The 18,911-nt window shown below is 62.8% G+C and overlaps 2 protein-coding genes across 4 annotated transcripts in view; both read left to right on the forward strand.

Moving 5' to 3' along the window:
* Positions 1-13,946, forward strand: part of PRPF6 (pre-mRNA processing factor 6) — a 41,936-nt gene extending 27,990 nt beyond the window's left edge. For 2 of the 3 annotated variants that reach the window (XM_021077614.2, XM_021077613.2), the window contains exons 12-21: positions 789-911; positions 4,586-4,707; positions 6,133-6,271; positions 7,499-7,618; positions 7,856-8,032; positions 8,326-8,459; positions 9,046-9,137; positions 10,539-10,653; positions 13,179-13,305; positions 13,700-13,946. In XM_021077614.2, coding sequence (XP_020933273.1) covers positions 789-911; positions 4,586-4,707; positions 6,133-6,271; positions 7,499-7,618; positions 7,856-8,032; positions 8,326-8,459; positions 9,046-9,137; positions 10,539-10,653; positions 13,179-13,305; positions 13,700-13,852 — 1,302 coding nt within the window. In that variant the 3' untranslated portion in view covers positions 13,853-13,946. Of the gene's footprint in view, positions 1-788; positions 3,217-4,390; positions 4,708-6,132; positions 6,272-7,498; positions 7,619-7,855; positions 8,033-8,325; positions 8,460-9,045; positions 9,138-10,538; positions 10,654-13,178; positions 13,306-13,699 lie in introns of all 3 variants that reach the window. The other variant, XR_014832003.1, reaches the window with a different exon arrangement.
* Positions 13,947-14,215: 269 nt separating this feature from the next.
* Positions 14,216-18,334, forward strand: C17H20orf204 (chromosome 17 C20orf204 homolog). The gene is made up of 4 exons (XM_085003282.1): positions 14,216-15,951; positions 17,338-17,610; positions 17,711-17,863; positions 18,047-18,334. The coding sequence occupies exons 1-4, from the start codon at positions 15,949-15,951 to the stop codon at positions 18,182-18,184; spliced, it is 567 nt and encodes a 188-aa protein (XP_084859408.1). The 5' UTR covers positions 14,216-15,948; the 3' UTR covers positions 18,185-18,334.
* The last annotated feature ends 577 nt before the right edge of the window (positions 18,335-18,911 follow it).

Here is an 18,911-nt window from a genome sequence, read left to right on the forward strand (position 1 = left end):
TCCATCGAGACTCGAGCCCTCAGGAGCCGGGGAGCAGGCCAGGCCGCGCCTGGGACCGCATTAGCGCGGGTTCACATCCTTGCCTGCTTGGCTTTCCGCCTCTGGCTGGGCTTTCCTCTGCCCTCTCTGCAGGGTTTCCCTCCCTTCCCGCATCCTGAGGTTTGCCCTAAATTCCTAGAGACTGTGCTAGGCGTTTTGGTGACCTCCTGTCACCCCCTCGCTGGTCCTTCCCCTCTGGACGCACGAGGCTTCAGCAGCACTTTGTGTTGCATCTGGAGCCACAGCTGTCTTCTCTCTGCTCGTCCTAGATTTGCTTTCCTGAAGTCGAGTGTTTTCTGCCGGTCAGCCTGCCCCCACCCCCTGTCCCAGAGGCCGGTCCTTCCCCAGGCTGCTGTCTCAGCCCAGGTTCCTCCCTTCCACCCGCAGCTCCGTCCTTTGAGTCCTGAGCCCCAGGCCAGCAGTGTGCGTGCGCATGACCTTGTCTTTGACCCTGCCACTTTGGAACTTTCCTAGCACGGGAGCCCCTCCCAGCCTGGAGTGACCTCCGGTAGAGCTTTGTTCCCAATAGGTGCTTGTGTCATGCGGGCTGGCGGGATGGCTTAGGTGTTCGTGGAGGTTTGTCTGCTGGGTGGCGGTGAGGCTGCAGCTGTGGACCAGGCAGTAGGGTAGGCTTTGCCAGGGCCGTGTGGGCATCAGAACCTTCAGGGCCCGTGTCAGCATTGGACATTGCATCCTGCCAGGCACCTGTGGCTCTGGGCTGTACGTTTGGTTTTGTGTCCCTCTTTCAGGATGCCGAGGAGTGCGACAAGGCTGGGAGTGTGGCCACCTGCCAGGCGGTCATGCGTGCTGTGATTGGCATCGGCATCGAGGAGGAGGACCGGAAGCACACGTGGATGGAAGATGCGGACAGTGTGAGTCGGCCACACGGCCTGGCGTCTATTCGCGGGACAGGCTGCAGTTGGGAAGTCTTTGTGATCTGCTGATGTTTGAACGTAGTTGCAGTTGTAAAGAGTTCCTGTCATGGCTCAAGCAAACCCGACTGGTATCCGTGAGGATGCGGGTTCCTGAGCTCGCTCAGTGAGTTAAGGGTCCACTGTTGCTTTGAGCCGTGGTGCAGGCCGGCAGCTACAGCTCCGATTTGACCCCAGCCTGGGAACTTCCATATGCCACGGGTGCGGCCCTAAAAAACAAACAAACGAAAACAGTAAAGCTGCGTCATTTTGTACAAACCCAAGTTTGTGTGCAAAGCTGGAGCTAGAGCCAAGCCAGGTCCAGGGCCACAGGGAACCCAGCTGTCCTAGCTCGTCACTGCTCCACCTCTCTTGATTTCTGCTGTAAATTGCTCTTCAGAAAGCATTTGCACACGAAGCTTTTGCCCACTTTGAGGTTGTTGCCTTGGAGCACTTCCAGAGAAAAGAGGAATGGTTCAAATCAGTGAACAGGAGATCCTGCCAGTGGGGGAGTTGACTGCAGTGGCTTTTGCGTTGCTACGGAGGTGAGGGTCCCATCCCTGGCACAGCAGGTTACAGGATCTGGTGTTGCCAAAGCTGCAGCATAGGGTCCTTTAACCCACTGTGCCAGGCCAGGGCTCGAACCCATGCCTCAGCAGTGACCTGAGACAACACTGAATCCGCAGTGGAAACGCCGCATTTACTTTTTTTTTTTTTTTGGTGTATTTAGGGCTGCACCTGAGGCATATGGAGGTTCCTAGGCTAGAGGTCTAATCGGAGCTGTGGCCACCAGCCTACACCACAACTCACGGCAATGCCAGATCCTTAACCCACTGAGTGAGGCCAGAGATCGAACCTGAAACCTCGTGGTTCCTAGTTGGGTTCGTTCACCACTGAGCCATGACAGGAATTCCTACATTTGCTTTTTTATTCTCCGCACATGCTCGTGCTGGCACCCGTGGGCGTAGCATACTCCCTGCCAGGCGCCCGTGGCTCCGGGCTGCGATTCAGTTGTGTGTCCCTCTTTGAGGATGCTGAGGAGTGTGGCAGGGCTGGGAGTGTGGCCACCACCCCTGTCCTTCCCCCAAGCCACTCGAGCGCCTTGCACACATGATGGCCCTTTCCCAGTCAACACTGCAGTGTGTGCGTCCCTAACAGAGGACGCGACACGGCTCTCAGAGTCAGGTCCGAGATGGAGCCGGGAAGTCAGCTGCAGGCCTTACTCAGACCTCACTCTTTGGCAAAAGGCAGCACCCACCTGTGTTCCCCTTGAGAAGCTGCCCGAGGTTGTTATAGCCTTAGGTCCCCGAGGGCCCTGGGTGGGGGATCGGGGAGGTCTTAGTTTCTCTTGGTCTGTCTCTCTCTCTCTTTTTTTTTTTTCAGCCTTTTCAGGGCCGCACCTGCGGCATGTGGAGCTTCCCAGGCTAGGGGTCTAATCAGAGCTATAGCTGCCAGGCTACACCACAGCCACAGCCACAGCCACGCCACGCCAGCTCCAAGCCACGTCTGCGACCTACACCACAGCTCATGGCAATGCTGGATCCATAACTCACTGAGCGAGGCCAGGGATGGAACCCACAACCTCATGGTTCCTAGTCAGAATCGTCTCCACTGCACCATGACGGGAACTCCTGGTCTGCCTTTTTTGAGGGCACAGCTTCCTTGGTCTCTGCGACGTGTCCACGAGCAGGGGCACATTCAGCTCTGTCCAGCTCAGGTGCTGTCTCCTGATCCCTCCACTGGACGACTCCTGTGTCCTTGTAACTAGCGGGTATTTCGTTGGGGGGGGGGATGACACTGCGACTCCTGTAACGTTTGCAGCTCCGTTAACAACAGTGGTGGCCTGTCTCAGGTGTTACCGCGGCATCTGGCAGGCGGTGATTTTCTCGGTGCTTTACTAGGTAGGGTTGACGGTTGGGTTCTGCAGCAGTGGGGAGCTCTCCTCTCCCTCCTCCAGTCTGGGGACACAGGCTGCAGCTGGCTGTGAGCACGTGGGAGGGACCCAGGTGCCTCCACCACACTGAGTGTGCCCGAATTCCTGCCCTCGTGATTTAAGCCTTTTCGTTACGGGACATTTTAGACAGAAAAGTGTAAGAAAGACCTAAGATGCTCCCAGCCTCTCCAGTGAGAGGGGGAAGGGCCCCCACTCCCAGTCATTGAGGCCCCCCCCCGTCCTTTTTATCTTTTAGGGCCGCACTCTCGGCCTATAGCAGTCAAATCAGAGCTAGGGGTCAAATCAGAGCTGCAGCTGCTGGCCTACACCACAGCCAGAACAATGCTGGCTCCCCAGCCCCCTGAGCAGGGCCAGGGATTGAACTCGCATCTTCACGGATACTAGTCGGACTCGTTTCCACTGCTCCACAATGGGAACTCTTTGAGCCCTTCTGATCCTACCTTCCTCGTCACTGTTGACAGCACTGGGGGCCACGGCAGGCGCTACCCCACAGGGATGGGCTGTGGGTACAGAACTCTGAAGCCCTTTGAAACTCTGGTTTCTGTGTCTCTTCACTTAGCCTGGAGCAGGCACCACTCTCTTCTGTGCTTGTATTTCTGCAGGAAGAACCGAGGCCCTTTTGTGCTTAGAAACGTGGAGTTCTTCCAGAGCTCCCCCTGGGGGTGGGCCCGGCCCACACACCCACACCCTGGACCCTGGGCAGCGGTCACTTAATCCCATGGGGCCACATAGGCCCCAGGGCCTTTTTGTAACTGCCCTCCAGGGCCTTTGTCGGAAGTCACAGGGGGAACCGGGGGCTCGTGGGCGGCTGAGGTGGGGTCCTGCCTGCTTCCGGAGCCCCTGGTCAGGACGCACCTGCACTGGGTTCCCGGCCTCTGGTGGTTGAGTCAGGGACCCGGGTCTGAAGGAGGAGACCTCCCTTTTTCCCCGCTTCCTGCCTGTTTCCAGCTGGATGTCCTTGCAATCAGGAGGCTTGCTAACGGCCCAGCCAGGCTGCCAGGTGGCCCTGGGTGGCTCGGAGCCCTCCTGCAGGACACCTGCTCTTGGTCCAGGCTGTGTGGGTGTTCACACGTGCAGAGCCTCGTTCTGCTGCTTCTGGCGGCTTCTTATTCGCCTGGAGCTGTGCCGCCTCCTGTGCAGGAGCGCTGGCAGCACCTGCCAGCGTGAGGTCTGTGCCAGGCATGGTCTCGGCCCTGCGTGAGGCTCAGTAAGGACAGCTGCCAGCCTTTTCCTGTGATTGTCCAGGGGTCCTGACCCCCAGGGGGCACTGCTGCAGGCAGCAACTGGCTTTCTTGTGTCGCCTTGATGCGCACCGAGGCTGACATCACGCGAGGCCGGAGAAGAGGCCTAGAGGCCCGGGAGTGTTTGTGGCAGGTCTGTTGGGATGGGTGGGCTTTTGGTTTCCCTTAGTGTTTTACACATTTCCAGTGAGCGTAACTTTTTAAATGGAGAACACGTACGACACTTATTTTTTAATGGGAGCCAGCCTGTGGGGCAGCCGGTGCCCCTGCGGCCAGCAGGCAGCCTCGTCGCAGCCCCTCCTGCTTGCGTTTTGCTGTTGGTGCCCCCGTCCTGCTGGGCTTTCCCTCTGGAGACCTTCCCACTGCACGGTTTCTGGCGGGTGCCCTGCTCCCGGGTCGGGGGCGGGCCCCTCACGCCCTCCTCTCTCTGCCGTACGTAGTGTGTGGCCCACAACGCCCTGGAGTGCGCCCGAGCCATCTACGCCTACGCGCTGCAGGTCTTCCCCAGCAAGAAGAGCGTGTGGCTGCGAGCTGCCTACTTTGAGAAGAACCACGGCACCAGGTACGCCTGCTGCCCTGAGCGTCCCCCGAGACGCCAGGGTGCCGGGTGCGGGGTTTAGGCCCCACCTCCCCACGGGTGGGCGAGGGCCCGATTCGAGGGCCAGCCATCTGGCGAGGGGCAGAAGCTCCTGTGGCATTTGGAACACTGCAGCCGGGGCTATCTTGATGGCACCTTCTGCGACAGCGTTGCTGTTCTTTCACAGTTGAGCAGCCGGGGCACTAAAGGCTCCTCCCAAGTGCCGGCAGCTGAGCCAGGGACGCCTGGTGGTCTGAGGGTCCCGGGGGCGAGGCTGGAGCCTCAGGCCCCACGTTTGTGCCAGCGCTGGCTTCGGCAGTGTGGGCGGTGCGGCATTGAGGCCCAGGCGTGTTTTTCATTTAAGCCGTGCTAGATTGGGCTTGCGCTGCTTTTTGTGCTCTGAGGAGGTCCTTGACAATTTTCTTCAGTTGTATTCTTTAATTGAAAACACCTTTTGGGTCTGCCTCGTTGGCTGTAACTGCTGATTGAATTAGATGTTGCAACATCTGGAGTTAGCGGGCAGCCTCTGCCGGGCCCTCTGCGGCCGTCCCAGTGCCCGGGCCTTGCTGATCCCACCCGGGTTTAGCTGGGAGTTCTGAGCCCATTTCTTTGTGACGTTGCTCAGGCTTGGTCTTGAGCGTGTCTTTGCAGACCCGCTGCCGAAGCCCCGTTCCCTCCCCCACCACCAGCTGCTGTGTGTCTTGGGGTTAACTCCTTTGGGGACCTTTTGAGATGACCTTGCTGCTTCACCCTGCACAGGTTCCAGTCTGCAGCAGGGCCCCTCCTGGGGGATGTGGCCTCAGGACCGTCCCCTCCCCCATCTCTGGCGCCCTTGGCGTCTTGCCCGCTCAGAGGCTGACCAGTCGGGACCTGGGGCCTTGGCTCTGGTGTCAGCCTGCACTCTGTCTTGCTGCTGAGGCCCCAGGAGGTCGTCTGTGCCAGGGCTGGGGAGCCACCTGAGGCTGGGGGCTTCCCCCCGAACCCCCGGCTGGAGGGCTTCTTGCTCAGTAGTGACCTAAGATAACTTCCTTCCAGAAGACAGTTTCTCTGATGCCAAAGAGTAGACTCGGGTCGTAATCTTTATTGGCCGATCTGCGGTTAGAGATGAAAAGGCCCGTCGCCCAGGCCGCGGAGTTATCATGCTCCCAGACTCGCGGCTGTGAAAGACTCTCTTGAGAAGCCCTCCGCCAGGCTCGGACTGAACAATGCGCTGCTTTGTGGCGCCCTCTTCAGTAGTTGAGCTTAGAGCCTTTGTGGAGAGAGGCGATTTCCCCACACTCTCCCCGTCGTAAAGATCTAGTGAATCATTTACAGCGCCGGACTTTGAAGCAGTAACTGTCTCTTCAGTGCCCGCAGCCCGCTGCAGGCGGCCTGCGTGCCCTGCTGGTGACCGAGCCCTCTGTCTCGCAGGGAGTCCCTGGAGGCCCTGCTGCAGAGGGCGGTGGCCCACTGCCCCAAAGCGGAGGTGCTGTGGCTCATGGGTGCCAAGTCCAAGTGGCTTGCGGGGGACGTGCCTGCAGCAAGGAGCATCCTGGCTCTGGCCTTCCAGGTGGGTGAGGGGTGCCTCGAGGGGCTGGCCGAGGCCCCAGGGCGCCGGTGTCCCGGGCCCTCTGCAAAGCCCTTCCCCTGCCCGTGGACAGGAGCTGACCCCGGAGGGGCTGTGTGTGGTCAGGGAGCTCTGCAGGCAGATGGGGCCCAGGCGACGGACACCTTCCTCCCATTTGCTGCCACTCAGTGACCACGGGCTCACTCTTCCAGAACACAGCACGGGGAGGCGGGCGGGGTGGAGCAGCAGCTGGGGCACACTTCCCACGGGAGGGCATAGGGACCACCACTCTCCCGCGTGACGTTCGATTGCCCAGCGCCTGCAGGAGGAAGGCCTGTGCCCCATGCCCGGAGCACAGGGCGTGTGCCTCGGGGTCGCACGGGGGCCTCCTGCTGCTGCCAGGCCCGTGGGCGGGTGGAGTTGCGTTCAGACTGCTGCAGCCGGCCAGGCTTGTTGGACGTTTTTTTTTTAAGGGCTTGATTTTTGTCGTCACGTGTGATATCCTAATACTTTATGACAACACAGTATCAGGCAGCGGTTTGCAACACAGGTTTTTACAAACCGTAGCGTGCTGTGCACATGTCGATGTGTCGTCACCCAGGCTAACGTGGTAAAGTTGGCGTGTCCCTGAGTGAACGCTGAGGGAAGGGACTGGCCTGGACGGCACCTCCTGCCCTCAGCTGCCTGTTGAGGGCGCTCAGTGCTGCAGGTGCTCAGCTGCCTGTCTCCCGCCAGGCGCTCTCCTCTCCTCACCTGTCCCTGTGGGGCTGCTGGGCAGGCCTGTGGCCCGGCCAGGCCGAGTGTGGCCAGCAGGTGGCTGTGTTTGCTGGAGGCTGAGGGCACCGCCCACGTGTCTGCGGGACTGGGTTGCACATGGCTGGGTCCCAACCCTGGGGGCCTCCACGCCATGCCAAAGCCCCAGGCGTCCTGGCGTCCGGCCCGCGTCCTCACACCAGGGGTGTGGGGTGGATCGCAGGCGGGTTGCAAGCGGGGGTGGGTCCTGGGGGAGATGGCCCTGCCGGCAGCCACGGAGGCTGCGTCTGTCCCCGTGGGCACGCGGCCTCGTTTGTGGGCAGGTCGGCGTTTGGGGGCCGGGCGCTGCCTGGTGGACCCTCTGGCTTGGATCAGAGGGTCCTGCTGCAGAGTGAGGCCTGGTCCGGCCCCCAGGCTGGCTGCTTTCGCTGCAGAGTCCCCCTGCTCCCTTTGCGACACTGCTGTGCTTGCCCCCAGGCCAACCCCAACAGCGAGGAGATCTGGCTGGCGGCCGTGAAGCTGGAATCCGAGAACAACGAGTATGAGCGGGCCCGCCGGCTGCTGGCCAAGGCGCGGAGCAGCGCGCCCACAGCCCGGGTGAGCAGAGCTGCCCCACCGCCCGCTTCGGGGGCGGGAGGGGGGACGGAGGCCGCAGGCACGCGAAGCTGGCTCGGCGCGCTCAGCTTTGCAGTGCAGTCGTGTGTGTGGCCCGGCCCGTTCCAAGGGGCAGGAGCCCGCTTACAGCAGCGCGTGCGTGCGGCCGGGTGGACAGCTCGCGGGGTGAGCCGTGGGCGGGCACGCCCGGGGAGGTGCTGCCTGACGCCGTCCCCCCAGGTGTTCATGAAGTCTGTGAAGCTGGAGTGGGTGCTGGGGAACCTGGCGGCCGCCCAGGAGCTGTGCGAGGAGGCGCTGAAGCACTACGAGGACTTCCCCAAGCTCTGGATGATGAAGGGGCAGATCGAGGAGCAGGAGGAGCTCATGGAGAAGGCGCGGGAAGCCTACAACCAGGGGGTGAGCCTCGGGCCGGCTGCCGACAGAGCGCCTCCCCTCGGGGGCGGGGGCGGCGGCCCTTGCGGAGCCCCAGCTGGAGGAGGGGTGGGCTCAGGCCCTGCACACGCGGCTGTGCTGCGCCAGCCGAGTGGCGGGCTGCGGCCCACGTCACGCCCAGGCTGCAGAGTCCACACCCGCGTGCGCGGGCGCCCCCCGGGGCCTGAAGTGGCTGGCTCTCTGGGCACAGGCAGCCCTGATCCCGGCCCCTTCAGACACCAGCTGAGCCCTGTCCCGCTGGTGTCTGTTGGCCGCAGTTGAAGAAATGTCCCCACTCCACACCCCTGTGGCTTTTGCTCTCCCGGCTGGAGGAGAAGATCGGGCAGCTGACCCGAGCCCGGGCCATCTTGGAGAAGTCCCGCTTGAAGAACCCGAAGAACCCCGGCCTGTGGTGAGCGTCCCGTGCCCCTCAGCAAGCTGCCCGAGGCCTCGGTGCTGCGTGTCCCGCTCAGGCCTCGCGGGGCAGTGGCGGGCGCTCGCCTGTGGAGTCCTGGCCCTGCCTCAGGCGGGCTCAGCCGGGCCGGAGAGAGCGGACGCGGTGCAGCGTGTGCCCTGGGGCGGGGGGGCGTCGGGGGCGGATGACGCCGGGAACGGGCTCCTCGGAAGAGGCGACTCTGCCTTGAGGGAGGACAGGAGGCTGCCCGTGAGGGTGGCCCTCTGTCCCTGGGAACGTGTGCGCAGGGGCCGAGGCGGGCCTCGGTGACAGCACACCAGTGTGTCCTCCCCGCTTGTTCGTTCTTGCACCTCGGTGGGGGTGCCAGGTCCCCACCTCCAGGGCAGCTGCCACTGAGCTTGGTCGTGGGGACCCCAGCGTCTCCCTTCCCTGGTGGACGAGCCCCACTTGGCAGAGCGGGGAAGCGCAGCTGCTGTGGCTTCCCGGGAGCTTCCAGAACTGCGTCTGGGCTTGTGGTCGGGCTGCTGCTGCTTGACACACCCCCCCCCCCCCCCCCCGCTGCCGCCGCCGGCTTCTCTCTCAGGCTGGAGTCCGTGAGGCTGGAGTACCGTGCGGGCCTGAAGAACATCGCCAGCACGCTGATGGCCAAGGCGCTGCAGGAGTGCCCCAGCTCCGGTGAGCTCCTGGGGTGCGGGCTGCAGGGGCCGCAGGCGGTGTCTGTGCTCTGCGTCCGTCTTTGCGTCAGAAGTTTCCGTAAACTCGGTCTTTGAGGTGATTGAACGAAAGTCTCAGTGTGGGGAGTTTGGCCTCATGTTCCACCACCGTTTCTTTGCCGTTTAGGATTTAATGTTCACTATTTTATCACAGATAGGTTAATGCACATGCAGTATATAAACTGATTTGGAGCAAAAAAGGCGACACAGAAATCACCTGTAAGCCTAGTACTCGGCGCTTCCTGCTCTTAGCTTGTTCGTGTTTTTACAAAGTCAATCATACTGTGTGTTTAGTTTTGTGCCTTTCTTTTTTTTTTTTTTTTTTAATCTTTTTGATTTTTCTAGGGCCGCACCTACAGCATATGGAGGTTCCCAGACTAAGGGTCTAATCGGAGCTACAGCTGGCGGCCTGCACCACAGTCACAGCAACGCCAGATCCGAGCCGCGTCTGCAACCTACACCACAGCTCATGGCAACGCCGGATCCTTCACCCACTGAGCAAGGCCAGGGATCAAACCCACAACCTCATCGTTCCTAGTCGGATTCTTTAACCATTGCTCCACAATGGGAACTCCTAGATTTGTTCCTTTTTTTATTTTTCATTTATTTATTTATTTTTTTCATCTTTTTGCCTTTTCTTGGGCCACTCCCGTGGCATGTGGAGTTTCCCAGGCTAGGGATCGAATCAGAGCTGTAGCCACCGGCCTACGCCACAGCCACAGCAACGCCAGATCTGAGCCGCGTCTGTGACCTACACCACAGCTCACGGCAACACCGGCTCCTTAACCCACTGAGCAAGGCCAGGGATCGAACCCGCAACCTCATCGTTCCTAGTCGGATTCGTTAACCACTGCGCCACGACGGGAACTCCTTGTTCCTTTTTTAAATCTGTGAGAGTTTTTCACTGTTACTGAATCTTCAAGAATGTACGTTCCTTAGTGGCTTCACTGAGCTGTCTGGGTGTGTGACCCCCCCCCCGTCCCCCTCCCGGGAGGGGGGGTCTGTTTGTAGTCTGATAGCCACCCCTGGGTTGTGGCCCTGCGCGGGTCTGTGGTAGCGCTTCCGATGGTTTTGTGACCGTGAATTCTTAGCTGCGAAGTCACAGAGTCAGTGGGAATGAAACCTTAGAGGTGTTTGGACTTCCGGCCCCCCTGCCCCCAGAAAGTTGTCCTGTCTGTGCCACCTGGGCTGCTGGCTGTGGGGGGTGGGCGGTGCCGCTGGCCCCTGCTGTTCTCCCCAAATGTGCAGGAGGCGTAGCTGTGGACACTGGGCTTAGAACGTTCAAAGGCTGACCTCGGGCAGCCTGTGTGTGGATGGGCATGTTTCTGAAAGCAGGGTGGGTTGTCTGCATTATGGATTTTAGGGGTCCTCTGGTCCGAAGCCATCTTCCTGGAAGCGAGACCCCAGAGGAAGACCAAGAGTGTGGATGCCCTGAAGAAGTGTGAGCACGACCCCCACGTGCTCCTGGCTGTGGCCAAGTGAGTAGGGTCCCTGTGGTGCTTCTGAGCACCTTGCCGGGGCCTCCTGGTCCCTGGGAGAGGGTGGGCTCCCCTGGTCCTTGGCCCCCGCAGCTCCACCATGGAGCACGTCCCCAGTCAGAGGCCGCATGGGCCTGGGTTGCCTGCTCATCCCTGACCTGCCTTCCTTCTCCTCGTTCCTTCTCGTGGGTCTGCTCTTGCCGTCTCTGCCACTTTTCAGTTTGTTCCTGTGGGTCCCGTGGGTTGCAGGACAGGCACAGGCTTGCTGACGCTGGTCCTCAGAGAACTGAAGTTATAAGCAAGCCTCCCTTGGTCCAAAGGGCTGTAAGCAAGAACATTGCTTTCATCGGGTTAGGGTGAGAAGGCAGGCCCTTTGACCCCTGCAGCCCAGGAACAATCCAGGGCCTGTGGCCAGGCCCAGCCCATGTCCCCGGGGGTGTGGAGGCGACTCTGCCGGAGCCACCTGTCCTCAGGGGACCTGGCCTCCAGGGCCAGGGGAGGCGGCTCTGTGGGGTGCTGGGTCAGAGGCCCCGTCGAGACGAGACGTGTGGAAAGAGGGAGCTCGGGGCCTTGAAAGGACTGGGTGAGCTTGAGGCCAGTGTGTGCAGGGCCTGAGACCCTCCTAACCTCACAGGGTCTCTGTTCCCTTCTCGAAGGACAGGGGCCTGAGAGGAGCAGAACCTGAGTGCAGGGCAGAGGGTGGGTGTGGTCAGGGCTGGGAGGTGGCGGGGTGGAAGGGCTGGAAGCATCATCGTCGTCATCGAGGCTCTCCCCCCCGCCCCCCCGCGTGAGGGGGTGTGGGCCGGGGAGCTCCCAGGTGCTGTCCCTGCCTGACGGGATCCCGGGCAGCCTGGGCCCCCCTGCTCAGGTTCTGCCCGGCTCCTCCGCCCCGCTGCAGGGGAGGCACTGCGCCTGGGGCTTCCTGCAGGCCCCAGAGGCCCAGCTTGGGCCCTCCCAGGGCTCCCACGGTGACTTGTGCGTGACACTCCGATAGGGCTGCCATAAAACCTCATAAAAGGCTTTGTAAAGTAAACAGGTTCCTTCCCGCTGTTCCCAGGCTGGTGCTGTGTGCTGCTATCTGGGTTTGTGCTCTTTAAATCACAGTTTATCTAACACCAAGCAATTAAGAATACCGCAAGGCTTAAAAAACAATCAGGCTATCAGAGCCTGGAGTGATTCCTTTCGAAGCTGAGCCCAGCCTGAAACAGCTGCCTGAAGGGTTTGCGCTGGTGCTTCTGGCGGGGGAGCTGGGTGGAGGCGGGCAGCCCCCCCTCTGCCTTCCCGCCCTCGCTGGCCTGTGGGGACAGCTCCCTGGGTTCCCGGTCTGGCTTTGGACCCCAGGGCTCCTCTCCGGGTCTGGTTTTCAGGCGTGTCTGCTTGTGGCCCAGGTTCTCTGTTTTGGCTTTGGGCTCCTGCTGGAGCTGCCTCCTGAGGCGAAATGTCCCAGGAGGTGAGAACCGAGGGGCTGGAGGAGACTGCACTTCACTCCCCCAGTCAGGGCCGTGGTCTGATGTTTTGTGGGGTTGGCTTTCTCTCCTGGTACTTGGCTCAAAGGAAAACAATTTAAAGGAGTCTGAGGTTCTTGCTCCGTGTGAGTGGTGGGGGTTTTTTGGGTTTTTTTGTTTTTTGGCTGTGCCTGCGGCATGCAGAAGTTCCCAGGCCAGGGATTGATCCTGCACCACAGCAGTGACAGCTCAGGATCCTTAACCTGCTGAGCTCTCAGGGAACTCGTGTGTGTGTGTGTGTGTGTGTGTGTGTGTGTGTGTGTGTGTGTGTGTGTTTCGTTTTAAGGCCACATCTGTGTCGTATGAAAGTTCCCAGGCTAGGTAGGGGTCAATTCGGAGCTGCAGCTGCTGGCCTACACCACAGCCATGGCAACACTGGATCCAAGCCGCATCTGTGACTTATACCACAGCTTGCAGCCGGCCGTATCCTTAACCCACTGAGCAAGGCCAGGGATCAAACCTGCATCCTCAGTGAGACTACGTAGGGTCCCTAACCCGCTGAGCCACAATGGTAACTCCTGTTTATTTTTAAGAAGCGCTTTGGGGTGGTCAAAAACAACCAAAAGAAACACTTTGGTTAGACTTTTTTTTTAGATGGCTGCACCCGCGGCATATGGAAATTCCAGGGCCAGGGACTGAATCCCTGCTGCAGCTGTGACCTTTGACGCAGCCGTGGCAACGCCAGAGTCTTTAACCCACTGCCCTGGGCTGGGGATCAAACCCGTGCCTCCTCAGCGACCCCAGCTGCTGCAGTTGATTCCTTACCCCATGGCCTCACAGCGGGAGCTCCCTGGTCAGGCGCTTCTGGAAGGGTGGTTCCGCTTAGTGGCCTGGCGGAGCCCCAGGCAGCCAGGCCTCAGGAGAGGCTGGCGGTCTGCGGGCTGAGCCCTGCGCTGCTGCAGCGGGGCCTCCCCCTCCTCGACCACCCCCCCACACCCCCCGCCCCCCGCCAAGGCCCCAGGCTGTCCTCGGACCCCCCCTGAGGACGCCCGCCTGGGCCCCACCCTCTGCTTCCGACAGGCTGTTCTGGAGCGAACGCAAGATCACCAAGGCCAGGGAGTGGTTCCACCGCACGGTGAAGATCGACTCAGACCTGGGGGACGCCTGGGCCTTCTTCTACAAGTTTGAGCTGCAGCATGGCACGGAGGTGAGGCGCCTGCCGGGACGGCTCCGAGGCCGCTCCGTCTCCAGCCCCAGAGCCGCCCAGCCTGCGGCGCGGCGTGGATGTCTGCGCCACCTGGAGCGGCCTGGCGGTGTTCTCTCACGCGTTCCTGTGGCGGGGGCGCGAGGTCGCGCTAGTAATGGGGCTGGAGCTTGAGGCCTGAGGGTCGTCCTTGTGCCTCGGTGATTCTGTCCTGCGGGGCAGGCGCCCCCCCGGAGCCCGGCCCTCCTGGGTCCTCGCGGGATGTGGACGCGGGGCTCACCCCCGGGGAAGCGCCTCGTCAGGTCTGCTCCCCAGGCAGAGGGGCTGCCCTGAGCCGAGCGGGGGCCGGGCGGCCGGGGCGGGGGGGCCCTGCTCAGGCGCCCCTGCTTCCCTGCAGGAGCAGCGGGAGGAGGTGAGGCGGCGCTGCGAGAACGCCGAGCCCCGGCACGGGGAGCTGTGGTGCGCCACGTCCAAGGACATCACCAACTGGCAGCGGAAGATCGGGGAGATCCTCGTGCTCGTGGCAGCCCGCATCCGGAACCCCTTCTGACTGCTCTGCCCCCGCTGGGGGAGCCGCCGGGGCCGGGCTGGGGGGCGGGCAGGGGGCGTGCCGGCCTGCTCTCGAATTAAAGGCTTTCTAGGTAGTTGCTGGGTCAGCGGCTGGCAGGTGTGCTCCGGGCCCTCCCTGGGGTGGCCCACTGGACGGGGCCATTGGAAGCACGTGGAAGGCACATTCTGGGCAGGAGCCGCGTGTAGGCACAGCTGGGGCCTGGCTGTCCTGGTGACTTCAGTGCCCTGCGGGTGGCGACTTTCCGGAGCGCAGATAGGCCTGGCGCCCTGAAGGATGGGGGGTGGGGGGGCTTGGTGTGCGCACCACCGCTAAGAGGGGCTCCGCATTTGCAGGTGAGTTCATGTTTGCTCATCTGTAGTCAGCGAATTTTATCCAATGGCACTCGTAACCGTCCTCTCTAGACCGAAGACGCATTCATGCCCTGGGCGATGGCATGTTTTCTCCCTGAGGATAAAGACTTGGGGCTCTGGGTCCCTTCGTGTGTATTCAGTGGGAAACTAGCCAGTTCCCTTGGAAGTCGGGGTCTTGGCTGTGGCTGTAGACGTCTGGCCAGGGTCCCGGGGTGTCCAGAGGCTGTGGGCCAAGGACAAGAGGTGGGGGGGGGTGGGGACCAGAAGGGCAGCTGACAGTTGTTTCCACAGACTAGTAAGAGAAGCTCCCAGAGGGGTGCCTTGAGATGGCAGTGGTCCCTGACCTGTGGCTGAGCCCTCGGGCCATGGCCACACCTCCATGTCAGCGCCTGGGCCTACCTGCGGGGTCCGTCCCCCCTCCCCCACCACCGTGTTCTAATTGCCACAGGGACACAGCCAGCCCCAGGGATGGGACCATCCCTTTGTGGGGTCAGGAACTGCCAGTGCCTGGCCTGGCCCTGCTCACAGATAGTCTGTGACCCCAGAAATCTTTCCCCTCACCCTGAGTGGGGCTGGTCCTGGGGGGCTCTGCAGGAGGTTCGGCTCCTGGGTGATTTCACTGAGACTCCGGAGTTTCTTCTGATCCCTTTTGGAGGAGGTGGTAAGGGTCCAGCCCCAACACTGAAAAGTGAGTCCCGACACCTTTATTAGAGTTTGAAAGGCAGCCTGCCCCTGTTGGAAGCCGGGGCCCAGGAAGAGCTGTGGCCACAGGGCAGCTGGTAGTTCTGTGCCCTCGGTGGGTTGTGGCTCCTCCGGGCACTTCCTTTGACCTAGGCCAGGTGAGGCTTCCCTCAGGGCCCTCAGGAGGTTCCAGAGCATCTGGATTGTCCACCCGCCAGTGTCATCTTTGTGTTTTTTTGCCTGCGGGTGGCTTTCCCTGTGCCGGGGGTGGTGAGGAAAGTCTCCTCTCCCTGGGAAAGCCAGACCGTAGGTTTTCATCTGCCCTTTTCAGTTCTGCTTCAAGTCTAGCCAAGGTCACCTCCCCAGCAAAAGACCCCCTTGGCCCAGGAGGGGAGCAGCGGGAGGCACCTCTGAGTGCTGGGCCAGCAGAGAACCCGGGAAGTCCCAGGCCTGAGACCTGCTGGGACAGGACCCCCGGACGGAGTGTTGGGTAGCTGGGGGCCGGAGGGTTAAGTCTGCTCACCTGGCGCTGGGTTCCTGGAAGAGGCAGCACCTGCTGACCACTGAGGAGGGCCCCCGGGGAGGGCGCGGGCAGCCCCCTGCCTCTTTGGGTTCCCCTTCCCTGCCAACCGGCCTTGTGCTGCACTCTGGCCCCCCAAGCGCCCTGCCCCGTCCTCCGTCCTCCGCGGAGCTGACAGCTGAATCCAAGATCTGCTGGGTGGGAAGACAGCCCGCTGGGGCTGGGCTCCAGGGTCAGGTTAATTGAAGAAGCGATTGGATAGGGGTGGGGAGAGGGAGGGGGCAGGGCTGGGATCCTGGGGCCTCCCTCCTTCGTCCTCCCTCCCTCCTTTGCTCGGAGGAGCCAACTTCAAAAGCCTGGTCCGCCTGCCGCTCGTCCTCCTGCTCCAGCCCATCCAGGGAAGCCCTGGTGGCCAGGCTTGGAGCAGGACCTGGAGTAGCAGCCGCAGCCCCCACCTGAGGATCCCAGGAGCATGTCCGAGGCCCAGCGGCGGGAGTGAGGGAGGGCCTGACCCTGAGAGGCCCATGGTGAGCAGCTGCGGGACACGGGCTGGGGGGGCCGACGCTGGCCAAGGGGCAGGGAGCGTGCACAGACCAGGGGTGGCTCAGCAGCCCCGCTGTGCCCCACCGGGAAATCCCCCTTGGTTCCCACCGCCGCAGCCTGGCCCTGGGCGCTCCTGCCCGACCTTCCCGGCAGTGTCGGCAGAGTCACCGGTCTGGTGCTGGGGCCACCGGGCCCTCGTAGGCTGGACTGGCCTTCCCAGGCCCCCCCGGGCAGTCGCCCTACCCCACTTGGACCTCCAGCACCACCAGCTCTTGTTCTCACTGGGATCTCTGAGCCTCCGCAGGCGGAGGGGGTAACTGAACTGGCCGTCCTGCCTAGTGTGTCTGGGAGGGTGGGTTTCCAGAAGGGGCTGCAGCTAATTGCATCTGCTCTTCTGGCCAGTGCTTTGGCGCCTCGGGCAGAAGAAGCCCCCCGCGGACTCCCAGGCCCAGTCCTGCAAGGCCAGGCTTCTCTGCCAGGGCCGGGAAGCAGAGTCTGTTGTCTTGAGTCCCGGGTCTCGCTGGGTTCACATGATTAATGTTCCAGTTGCTGTCTGACTCCAGCCTGGAGGCTGGGAGCCTGAGGACAAGCTGCTCTTTCTCTGATGTTTGGGCTTCTGGATGGGGGTGGGCTTCTCCCTGTGAGCCGGGTCCCTCCATTCTGGGGGAGGGGGAGGCCTGTGAATGGAATGTCTGGTGGGGTGTCAGGTGCCCCCCTTCCTCCCTTCCCCTTGGCGTTCCCCAAGCCCTCCCCTTCCCAAGGGGTGTGGCCTTGAGCCCTAGGCCCTCACCCCTGTCCTGGTTGGGTTGGGGGCACAGGGGAACCCCAGCTTCCATGGCTCTCAGAGGTGGTTGTAGCTGAGCAGTTGACGACGGGAGGCGGGAGCTGCCCGGCTGTGGAGGGAGCAGATGGGTTCTGCCCTCTGCTGTGGGGAAGGCTGGGCAAACAGCTCTGCAGCCACTGCTGTGGCCCCAGGAGGTGAGAGATGCCGGGGGTAGTGGTGGGGGTCTGGCATGGCCAGGGGCAAGGCTGTGCAGAGGGTACTTCCTGCTGTAGCCCAGACCTAGGTCAGCCCTGCTGAGTCTTGTGGGCACTTGGGTCCTCACACCCGCGCCAGCTAGAGCATCCAGTGTGTGGGACTGCAGAGTCCTGCGTCCTTACCCATCTCTGCAAGACCTTCGTGCTGTCCAGGTTGCAGGCCTGCTGTGTGCCCTTCCCTAAGCCTGCCAGGCCCATGCCTGGAGCCTTTGCAGAACCGCCGGCGACGTCTCTTTTTAAGCAGCTGAGAGCCCCCCCCCCCCCCGTGGGCAAGCCTGCGGGGCTGCAGGGGCAGAGGCGCCCTCCACGGAGTGACGCGCTATCCTTTGCAGGGGCCCCCTAAGCCCGCGCTGTGGGTGCTCCTGCTGGCGCTGCTGGGGGCCGGGCCGGGCCGGGCCGGGCTCCGCTCCTGCAGCGTCCCCGACGTGCTCCACCACTACCGCGCCGTCATCTTCGAGGACTTGCAGGCCGCAGTGAGGTGGATGGGGCCAGGGGCCGAAGGGGCCGGGTCGGGCTCCAGACACCATTTCATTCAGAAAAACCTGACTGGAGCCGCGGCCTCCGGAAGGCAGGGGCGGGTGGGAGCCTCCTGCGGCGCCCAGAAGGTATGGAGACGCCCCGCCCCCAGCCCGTGGGCCCCCCCCCCTCCCTTGGGGCTCCCTGTAGGGCTCGTCCCCAGCACGCTTTCTCCTCCCCCACCCCCAGGAGCACAATATCCTACTGTCCATCGTGGCCCTGGGTCAGACCCTACGTGGGGCTGTCGCCGGGGGCCGCCGCGGGGCTCTGGAGAAAGCGGCGTGGACCGTGGCCGTGCGCACCGAGGCGGTGATGCGGCGCCACTGCTGGACGCTGCGGCAGGTGTGCGTCCCTGAGCGCGTGCGAGGCCGGATCCCCAGCCCACTCACTCCCACGGCCCCAGGTTCTGGGGACTCCTGTTGGGCCCGCTGACCGGACGGCGACCCCCTTCCCTCGGGGGCTGGACAAGAGCGGGCGGGGCGGGGTGGGGTCCGTGCATACTCCCTGACCGACACGTCCCGACAGCCCAGCCGGCGGTCCGAGACGCGCCTTGTCCGGCGTCGGGGCGGCCGGAGGAGGCTCCTGCTGCGCGCCCTGGACGCCGTCGCCACCTGCTGGGAGAAGCTCTTCGCGCTGCGTGCCGGGGCCACGGGGGACTCCTAGGAGTTCGCCTGCTGAGAGCCCGCGCCGCCCACCCCCAGGGCCTCGGGCCCCGGGCCCGAGACGGGAGCTCCCGCCCCGCGCCGCGCGCCGCTCCCGAAGGGGCCGGCCCTCCCTGCCCCTAGCGAGGGCCCAATAAACAGCTGGTGCAGCGCCCGGGTCTCCCCTTCCGCCCCCAGGGTCTGCGCGTCTCGGGGGGAAGGGGGCTCTGGGGCCACTGACAAACGTGGTGGTGGAGGGGGCGGGGGAGGCGAGGACGGTGCTCCCAGGCTCGGCCAGCAGGGGGCAGCTCGGGACGCTGGACCGGACTCCCGCTCGGTCCACGCTGCCGGCTTGGGGGGCGGGGCGGGAGCCGGTCAGGGACTCCTGTCGGCGCTAAAATGCAGCCGCGTATCCGTCCTGCTCCACTCAGGAATGGGGGAAGGGTGGAAATGGAGAGGGGGGGAAGGCTGAGCTTTGTGAATTCGGAGCAAAACAACCGGATAAAGGAAACGGGCTTGAAGGGAAGCGAGCTATGGCCCTGGCTGCAAGCTGAGCCAGGCCATTTCCTGCAGCCTGGGAAGGGTGGCAGCAGCCCCTCTGTGGAACTGGGACAGGCTGGCTACAGACCCTGCGTTTGCTGGGCAGAATGGGGGGCTGATCCCTGGAGTCCCCCACCTCCAGCCGTGTTGGCCTGGAGGTGGGCGGCCCCTCCTGATCACAGCTGGGAGAGGATTTGGGGAAGTGGGGC

The sequence above is a fragment of the Sus scrofa genome, chromosome 17 (genome assembly GCF_054392235.1).
Source record: "Sus scrofa isolate SSC_HxYL_T2T_F1_AM1 chromosome 17, Sscrofa_HxYL_maternal_Yorkshire_Landrace_v2.0, whole genome shotgun sequence".
NCBI classification, from domain to species: Eukaryota; Metazoa; Chordata; class Mammalia; order Artiodactyla; family Suidae; genus Sus; species Sus scrofa.